At 32.2% G+C, this 10,587-nt stretch overlaps 1 protein-coding gene across 1 annotated transcript; it reads left to right on the forward strand.

The window, feature by feature from the left end:
• The first annotated feature begins 5,844 nt into the window (after positions 1 to 5,844).
• On the forward strand, positions 5,845 to 7,736 carry LOC133304556 (protein FAR1-RELATED SEQUENCE 5-like). Its single transcript, XM_061504601.1, has 2 exons — positions 5,845 to 7,586; positions 7,676 to 7,736. The coding sequence occupies exons 1-2, from the start codon at positions 5,845 to 5,847 to the stop codon at positions 7,734 to 7,736; spliced, it is 1,803 nt and encodes a 600-aa protein (XP_061360585.1).
• The last annotated feature ends 2,851 nt before the right edge of the window (positions 7,737 to 10,587 follow it).

A 10,587-nucleotide genomic window follows, 5' to 3' on the forward strand; every position in this document is an offset into this window, starting at 1 on the left:
TCAAACATAGGACATGATATCGGCTTATCAGTCCCATATAATATCCTACCATTATTCTATTTTGTTCACCAAACGAGCCTTAATACTAAAATAATGGTAAGTTGTTATCAAAAAAATAAAAAATAAAATAATGGTAAGTAATTAAAATATAAAAATAAAATAATGATAAATATAGCAGTTTTTAATTCTTTTATTTTATATGTATACTAGTATATCACTCGTACGTTGCACGAAAAAAAAACTTGATTTGTTTGACTCGTAAAAGTTAACGCAAATTGCAAAAGTATTTCGCTGCATTTTATTTATCAATATTAGTAGTACCTAACTCCAATTTTTTGCACATGTATACGACATTGGCCGATCAAATTCAGATAATCACGAAGAAGAAAATTTTTAAAGTTGCGCTTGACATCAAGGTAATAATGAAGATGGCTCAACCTGCACTCGCAAAAGTGATAAAACTCATTCCGCGATGCACTTTTCGTCCTTGCTCCTGTTGAGAATGAATGATAAACAATCTATAAATAAAAGTGTCAAATAAATAAACATGTATATATCATTCATAATTGTGCAGTCATGTCGTATAACTACAATCTATAAATAAAAACCTATATCGTGCATATTGATTTTACATGGATGACTATAAAAGGAAAGACAGTACCTTTAGAATATATACATTTGTTGTCTCACTATATTTCTCAAAATGACTTTGCGAGGAAAAAATAGAAAAAAAATAGATGTTTGTTTCTAAAATATTTACAGCAGTAAATCTAATGATCTTCATTCTTCAAATGTCATTGTATTAGCCTGTCCTGTAGTCATTCAAAAATTACGTAGCTTAACTCAACTTCTATTATTATTTCACAGCGATGGATTTTAATTTATCACAATTTGATTGTTCAATTTGTTTAGATGTTTGTTTCTAAAATATTTACAACAGTAAATTCAATTAACTTAGCCAAACAAAGACGAGTTTGTTAGATAATAAATATAAAGAGAAAAATTGTGTCAACGAGATAACCTGCCCGTTTGGTGGGAAGGGTGGGCCGGCCCTCAGGGCTGAACCCATTTTGCCACTTTAACTGTCAACATTTTATATCAGCATACAATAGGTTTTTACATTTATCAATAAATAAAATGGTGTTTGCAGGCAGGGAGGGTCAGCCTTCTGGGCTGAGCCCATTTTAACATCTCTAACTATCAGCATTTTATATAAACATGTAGGGGAAGGATATTGTGACAACCAAGTTGTGTTACTACCAAGTGACTACCAATCAATCTCACCGTTAGATCGATTATGTGGATCCAACGGTTATATTTATTTCCATCTTTGTATGGTCATTATTCCCCATATTTAAAGTGAAAGCATTAAATATGGGAAATCATAACCATACTAAGGTAAAAATAAATATAAAGTATTAAATTTGGAGAATCATGACCATACAAAGATGGAAATAAATATAACCGTTGGATCAATATAATCAATCTAACGGTAAGATTGATTGGTAGTCACTTGGTAGTAACACAACTTGGTTGTCACAATATCCTTCCCCAAACATGTAATAGATTTTTATAACTATCCACGCACAAAAAGTTCTTATAGTTTCATCTAGATTATTATCTATCCATGTTTTTTTATAGTTAGACAGTAATCATAAGAAGAAAAATGTGTTGGCGGGCTAACCCGCTAGTTTTGCAGGTGGGGCGGGCCTGTTAGCATTTTATATAAGCGTGTAATAGGTTTTTATATCTATCCACAAAAAAGATTCTTATAGTTGCATCTAAATTACTATCTATCTATGCTTTCTATAATTAGACAGTAAATATAAGAAATAAAAATAACGTCTTGGCGGGCGGGAAGGGTCGGGCCGAGTCTATTTTGCCACCTCTTGTCTGCATTTTGTATAAGCATGTAGTAGCATTAAATTATTACTCTTTTTTTTTTTTTTGGAGTTACCCAACCCTAATTATCTCTTTGAGACGAGTTGGCTCCCTCCGGTATCCCCACAAGCTTCGACTCTTTGAGCCAGCTATGGGACTAATCCGGAGTGTGGGGGAACAGTGATGGCTAAAGGTTCATCCCCCTCCCCAAGAATGCATTCAGCGGGAATCGAACACATATCCAACCCCACTAACTATTATTACTCTTTTTTAAAACGATTAAAGTAGTTTTATTATTAATATACTTAAACATTACACATGCGTAAAATAATTTGATATTAATGCAGTTATCTGCCACCCAAGAATGTTGTACTCTTTTCTCATGGATTATTTGAATGTGAATGATAAGTCCATGGGGGTAAATGTGGGTAGGGGTGTTCATCAACTGATCCAAACCGATTCAAACCGCGGTGACCGAATCGAAAAACCGAAAACCGAATAAACCGAAAACTGAAAAACGGAAAACCGAAAAAAATCGCAAATTTTAGTTGGATTGAATCGGTTTTCGAATGGGTTGATGAAAACCGATCCAATCCAAACCGATCCAATATATTAATTCTCTTCTACTTACTTGGGCCTATTCCTAATTATAATCCAAAAATTTCTAAACCCAATACATATTAACCTATCAACTAAACCCAAGAAAAAAAACGTAGTCACATCTCATCAATAATATTTCAAAAAAAAAACTATATTATCGTCTATTGATGCTTCTTATCTCGTTGCCAAAAAATAAACCTACATTATCGTCTATTGATATTTTTGTATTTCAAAAAATAAATAAATTTACAAATCAATATATACAGAAGTTGTTATTTGCACAATATTCATGAAACAAATTTTAGGATTTTTAAAAAATCGAAAACTGATCCAATCCAAACTGAAAAAAATTGGATTGGATCGGATCGGATTTGAAAAAAATCCAAACCGAATGGATGATTACATGAACAACCGAAGTGATTGGATAAGGTGATTTTTTCTTCCGAAACCGATCCAATCCAGATCGCGAACACCCCTAAATGTGGGGGTTTCGATTAGAGGTGTTCATCAACTGAACCAAAGCGATTCAAACCGTGGTAACCGAACTGAAAAACCTATAACCGAATAAATTGAAAATCGAAAAAACAAAAATCGAAAAAAAATCGCAAATTTTAATTGGATTGGATCAATTTTCGGATGGATTGATGAAAACCAATACCATCCAGATCGATCCAATATATTAATTTTCCTCTACCTACTTGGGTCTTTCCCCAATCATATCCCAAAAATTTATAAATCTAAGACACATTAACCCGTCAACTAAACCCAAGAAAAAATATAATCACGTCTCATCAACAAGGTTTCATATGTGTAGAACTTCATATCTCATTGCAAAAAAAAAATTGTATTATTATTTACTAATGCTTTTGTATTTCAAAAAAAAAATTACAAAGCCAATATATACAAAAGATGTTATTTGCACAATAATCATGAAACAAATTTTAGGATTTTTAAAAAATCGAAAACCGATCCAATGCAAACCGAAAAAAATTGTATTTGATCAGAACGAATTTGAAAAAAAATCTAAACCAAATGGATATTACATGATCAAACCGAAGAGATTGAATCAGATATTTTTGCTTCAAAAACCGATCTAATCCAGACCGCAAACACTTATAGTTTCGATATTATAGATCATTTAATGATGCTTGGACCTTGCTTGCTCCCAAATATACGATTTACAACTAACATGACCAATTGATACCATGCCTGCGACGTTGCAAGAGCAGGCTGGAACTTGATTTACGTTTAACTGTTGTTTCATTAATTTGTGAGCAACTCTTCTATTTCTTCTTTCAAGTGCCAAGGTTCAAAGCAAACAAACACAATGACATAAATTGCTTAAAGGCAAACAAACAAACACACCATAATCATGGTATTCAACAAATTCGAAATAAATTTGGTAGCATTTGATTTACGTTTTCATTTAAGGGTGTATACTATGATTATTATTATTAACTTATTATTATTATTGTTATTAACCGGTTAAGTATGAAATGAAATATGGTTCATGGGATTTAAAGTAGACACATGATGTTTTTGTCTTTTAGTGCTTCTATCTTCTAGCAATAATGTTACTCTCGATAATTTTTACTTATTAAAACATTAAATTATGAGGGTTTAGAATGAAAATGAATAAGAATTTGTAAAGACCAAAACTATATATATATATATAGGGGAGGAATCTTTTAACTCCAGAGTAAGACTTAAAGTCTTACTCATCATCTCCACCTTACATTTATTTTAAATCTAAAGGTCACGATTTATTTGATTTAATAGTCACGTGAGTTCCTCTACTTTCTTTCTCTCTCTATCCTTTTTTTTCATCTTCTTCTCTCATCCATATCCCTTTATCTGCTGCTGTCGTACCATTGGGGACACATTTCATCTTCTTCTCAAAGTTACCATTTCATCTCCTTCCCTAGCCATTTTGGTTCCTTCGCTGTGTGCAGTTTCGTATTCTCCTTTGGTTCAATAGGGGAGGTGAGTTCTTCCACTTTTTTTTCCCTCTCCATCCTTAACATTATTTTTTTTTTTATCTTCGTCTCTCATCCATATACCTTTCTCTGCTGCCATCATACCATTAGGCAGTCAAAGTTACCGTTTCATCTCCTTAATCAATGTTAACTTTTTTGTGTGCTCAGAGCTCCGGTACTTGAGAAGGCACCAATTTTTAATCTAGTTTGGTTCTTGAGTTTCCATTCAATATAAGGGAGGGTTTTTTGAGACCAGAGTGGTTGAGAAAGCTGTGGTTGCTCTTTGCAATAATTACGACAGTCTGGAGTGTACTTATTTTTCTTCGTCTTCAGGTGCATTTGCTAGAACTACTCATTTTTTTATATATATAATAGCTACATGTTTTTCTTATTATAAATTGAATGAGGGAGATATTATAATAGCTACATGTTTTTTTACGACAATCTGTGGTTGCTCTTTGTTTATTTTTTTTCTATTTTTTTGTACTGGTAAAGCATTGTTATTTCTTGATTTTAGTATGTTTGAATATTTGTTCTATTCAACTGGTTGTCTACTTTTTTAGACCAAGTATTTTGTCTTTTGTGTAACCCTTGATGTAACTGGTGGTATATTGGGGTTGAGTCTTAATGATAAATGAAATTCATTAAATAGATGAAGTTGTTTGGGTATTCCTTAAGAAATTTTTTGAAATCAATGAATTAGTGAAATATTTGTTCTTAGGAATGCTTATATGAACAAATTCGCTACTGAAAAATTAGTTTACTTTCGTTTCCTCCACAAATGAGTGTTGTTCTTATTATAAATTAAATGATTCTGTTTTTTTTCCTTCTATTTTTTGTAATGGTAAAGCATTTTTTTTTCTTGATTTTAGTAAGTTTGAATATTTGTTTTATTCAAATTATGGTTTCAGTTTAGCAAGTCATGGATATGGACTTTGTCAATTATTCTCCCATAAATACGGACACTAATATTAATTCGAACAACGGAGTGGGAACATATTTCAACTTTCAAGACGTGCCACATTGTTCTAATGTTGAAGAAGTAATTGTTGAGCCTCATGTTGGAATGGAATTTGACTCATTGGAAAAAGTTGAAGAATTATATAAAATATTTACTAAGGCGAAAGGGTTTGGAATTCGTACCCGCGATAGTAAAAAGAATTATTGTAGATTTGTATGTGTTAGGGAAGGTGAAAACAAACCAAAAAGTGGTAACATGGGATAAGTTAAGAGAACGTCTTCAACCCAACGCTTGGGATGTCAATCATCACTTTGTGTGTCAAAGGATAAGAAACGAGACATATGGGTTATAAAATCTTTTGACAATAATCATAATCATATCATGGCTAGTCCTAAGAGTGTGTCTTATTTGAGGTGTCATAGGAAAATGAATGGTGCTGCAAAAAATCTTGTTGAAAAGTTTAATGCAGAAGGTTTACCTACTGCTAAAGTTGCTGCAATCTTTAACGGTAGTGATTTAGCTTTTTCTAACCGGGACTGTTGGAATCATTTGAGGAATGTTCGAAGGAATAATTTAGATGTTGGAGATGCACAAGCTGTTTTGAACTATTGTAAACAAAAACAAGCTCAGAATTCTAATTTTTTTTATGCAATACAATGTGATGATGATGATAGAATGATAAACTTTTGTTGGTTGGATGCTAGGTCAAGGGCTGCTTATCAATATTTTGGAGATGTTATTACTTTTGATACAACATATAGAACCAATAAATATAGTATGCCATTTGCCCCATTTACGGGATTGAACCATCATTTGCAGTCAATTTTATTTGGTTGTGCATTATTACAAGATGAATCTGAGAAATCTTTTGTATGGTTATTTGAAACTTGGCTTGAGGCAATGAATGAAAAGAAGCCTGTTTCTATAATAACTGACCAAGATCTAGCTATTGGAGCTGCTGTGGCCAAGGTATTTCCAGAAGCACGTCATCATCTATGCTTGTGGCACATTAGAAAGAAATTTCCTGAAAAACTTGCACACATATATCACAAAAATTCTACATTCAAGCGTGACCTGAAGAGGTGCATTCGAGAATCACCAACAGCCAAGGATTTTGATGAAGATTGGCAACGTATAATAGTAGATTACAAATTGCAAGAGAATGAATGGCTTAAAAGGTTATTTGAAATTAGAGAGTCATGGGTACCAGTTTATAATATAAGCACTTTTTTTGCCGGCATGAATACTACACAAAGAAGTGAATGCATCAATTCTTTTTTTGAATCTTTTGTTAATGCAACAACCACACTACGAGATTTTGTGATAAAATTTGAGAAGGCAATAAACAACCGCTACGAGGCTGAAAAAAGAGAGGATTTTGAGTCCCGACATAAATCACGCTCTTTGAGTATTGGGTCAAAAATTGAAGAGCATGCTGCATCAATCTATACTAGAAATGTGTTTGGAAAGTTTCATGTTGAGCTTGCAAGTGTCAGCCATTATATAAAGGAGAAGATTGAGAAAAATGGCTCACAATATAAGTATCGAGTGTCTAATTGTTTTAATGCTCAAGATAGTTTCATTGTTGATATAGATTTAGAGTCAAAAAATGCTACATATGGCTGTCAACTTTTTGAATTTATGGGAATATTATGTAGGCATATTTTAGCAATATTTCAAGCAAAAAATGTTGTTCAAATTCCTAGCCAGTACATATTGAGGCGTTGGACAAAAGAAGCCAATCAATATATTGAAGTTGTTCACAATGATATTGCGAATCAAAACTCAAATGTTTTGAGAAGTATACATTTGCAACGACAATTTAACCAATGTACTGATTTGGCTAAAAGATCAGAGCACACATACAGATTCATTGCAGCAGAACTTGATCGTGTTATCAATATGGCCACTGCGATGGAAGAAGAAATGTTGTATGTCAATGAAGCTCTTGAAGAGACAAACCAACAGAATTTGATATGTGATAGAGCTTATGATGATTCTAGTTTCAATATCAAAGACCCAAACATGTCACAAACAAAAGGTAGAAGAAGGTTTAAAAGTGGTCTTGAGTTATCAATAAATAAGTCAGCTGTTAAAAGAAGAGCATGCAAATCATGTGGAGAATATGGCCACTATCAATCAACATGCAAACAAAAAAACAACTTAGTGTAAGTAATATTGGCTTTATTTATTTTTTTATTTTTTTATCAATGCTAATCATTTCCTTTATTAATATCCTTGTTCATATTTTCTGCAGACTTAAACACAGATCATTGCGAAGAGCAAAGTTAGTGGTTAAGAAGTATTTTGGAGCTTGATTAATCTTTTGTATAAGGCTGTGTTTTTTTGTATTAGATTTGGCTTTGGAGTATAATTAGTGGACTGACAATGATAGATAGTGATGAATTTTTTTCCTTTTAATATTCTAATTGAAGCTACCAACCATATTATTTGCAGTCTGACATTTGGAATTATATCTTGTTAGTTAGCAGATGGTATGACTAAAACGATATGCTTTGTTACTTCTACTATGAATGGTTGAAGCATATTATAATGGAGGATTTGGTAGAATTAACTTTTGGTTTTATTTTTTTCTGCTGTTATTTTTTATCTATTTTGTCTGCTATCTGCTTAGCACAATATCAAGATGTCATTCACATGTATTAGTGAGGCCTGCTTATTTCTCGAGTTACAGGTTCTTTCTGTGTTTACGTTATTCCTTTGTCCAATTATAGTGATTGTAGTATTTCTGATCAAACTAATCAAGGAGTTGATCAGTCGCTTGAAATTAGATTGATTGTGATTTTGAAATTCGAACTTGAAATGATCTTATATCAAAAAAGTTAGTCTGGTCCAGCACATTCTGTTAGTGCTTTTCTATATTATACTTCTTTTTTGTTGTTTAGATTCCTGCAAGAAGTGAGATAGTAATAGTATACACAACAGCCACTTCAAATATTGCAATTTGGCCAATGTTTTACGTAAGTTTTATATTGTTCTTTTCTCTACTGTAACCAAAATGATTACTTCCTTTATGGGTATTTACAGCACCACAGTGCTAGTTATTCAGATTTTGTTGTTGTATAATTTTATTTGTAATGGCCACTGCATTTGTATACATTTGTATCATGTGTGACGAAGTGACTTGTTCACCATCAGTACCATGCCATAGAGTTGAACCTCATCATGCCGTCTTGTATCTTTCAGTCTGCTCTAATTCTTCCATAGTCTATGGCTATCCTATTTCGCATTTCGAAAGCCATCCCTTGCTTTTGCTATGATGAAACTAAATTCGTAAATAGTATTGTTTATAAATAGCTGCACTTAGCCATGTGTCCCCACACCTCTTTCTTATTCTCTTTCCCTTCACATACTCGTAGAGAAGAAGCGCACACACGTTTTGCTCTTCACATGGATACTTTTTGTTCAAACGCTACTTTCACTCTAGTATGGTACTTTATTATTGCTACTGTAGCCTTTTATTTGATTCCTTATTTCTCTGTTCTTTACAAGCAAAGATGGTTTCAAACTTCAAAGCAATCGCTCCACCTTGTTTCGAGTGAATCTAACATGAAAATGTCGACTAATTTTATAGTTCTATACCTTTTTCTGTCTTGAAAATAATGCCTTGGCTAAGGGCAACAACAAGAAAACAAAGAAGCAGCCAAACTAGAGCTACATAGCAAACAAACCAATAATGATTCTTCTATATATACCTGAATTTTTACATCTGTTTTATATTGTTTAATGACGTATACTAAATTTTTAATAATATGTGCTATTTAATTAACAGAATGATAATAATTAGTTAATAACATAATACATGTTTATATTAATTAACTCATTTTGAAATATAATCGTTTAGTTTTTTTACAACTTCATAAAAGAATTAAAAAATATTATTTTCTACTTTTAATCATTATCAAATATATGCTATATTAAAATTTACACGTCTTTATCTGTTTGTGTTCCCATTCCATGCTAATCCCAATTTTTGCTGCCAATTTTTTCTTCCATCCTTAGTAACCCCAGAATTGTTCATCTCCTACAACCTACACCCAAAGCCATCAATGAATCATATGATATACATAAAATAATCTGGGAACCCTAATTTCTTGATAAAAAGATAAATACAAATTAATTACCGGAGGTGGTCAAGCGGGAGGATGGTTGCATAAAGACACCACAACTTTCTCAAGTACCAGAGCACGCAATTAGATAATGGTACCTTTTAAATATTGAAAATCACCGAACGATGAATAATTGCGAACGACAGTTATGGAAAAAGGACTGAGGGAGGGAGTAAATAATTTGGAATAAAAAAAGGAGAATACGAAACTGCACAACGAAGGAACCAAAATGGCTAGGGAAGGAGATGAAATGGTAACTTTGAGAAGAAGATGAAATGTGTCCCCAATGGTACGACAGCATCAGATAAAGGGATATGGATGAGAGAAAAAGATTAAAAAAAAAGGATAGAGAGAGAAAGAAAGTAGAGGAACTCACATTACTATTAAATCAAATAAATTGTGACCTTTAGATTTAAAATAAATGTAAGGTGGAGATGATGAGTAAGACTTTAAGTCTTACTCTGGAGTTAAAAGATCCATCCTCATATATATATATATATAAATATTTTATAAACGGGTCGTGGATATGATATGATTGATTCACATTTTCAATTGTCGTGACAAATACCTAATAAATTCATTTAACCCCAAAGCAAACACACTATATGTAACACCCCAAATTTCTAACAATTTATAAAACAATCTTATAATAAATAAATTGTCAATTTTTTTTATTTTTTTTTTACAATTATAATAATAGAAATATTGCGGAAGCTAATCTAAATCTAATTTGGGGAATGTTACCGCCGCACCTGTATAATGGACAGGTGCAAGGCTAAATTTATTACATTAAAATAAAACCAAAGACTAAATTTTAAATAAAGGAAATATATCTTATACATTTATTTAAATCTCATAAATTTCTAAACTTAGAAACTAGCAAGAAATATCCGAATCGTGATCCTCACTGTCCACAGCTAGCCCCATCCTTTGCAACATGCTTCACTGAAAATCTGCTCCCCCGTGAAGGATCATTGTAGTTATACAAACACAAAAGTCAGCAAAGCTGGTAATCCCAATCAAAATACAATTAATGTAA

This window comes from Gastrolobium bilobum, unplaced genomic scaffold, assembly GCF_033153095.1.
Source record: "Gastrolobium bilobum isolate Gb01-03AN ecotype WA unplaced genomic scaffold, APGP_CSIRO_Gbil_v1 utg5129, whole genome shotgun sequence".
Lineage (NCBI taxonomy): Eukaryota > Viridiplantae > Streptophyta > Magnoliopsida > Fabales > Fabaceae > Gastrolobium > Gastrolobium bilobum.

Bases quoted from the DNA above. Each gene is read 5' to 3' on its own strand.
- LOC133304556 (XM_061504601.1), top strand. From the start codon at position 5,845: ATGAATGGTGCTGCAAAAAATCTTGTTGAAAAGTTTAATGCAGAAGGT. The intron at 7,587-7,675 runs GTAAGTAATATT...TATTTTCTGCAG, and splicing joins AAACAAAAAAACAACTTAGT to ACTTAAACACAGATCATTGC.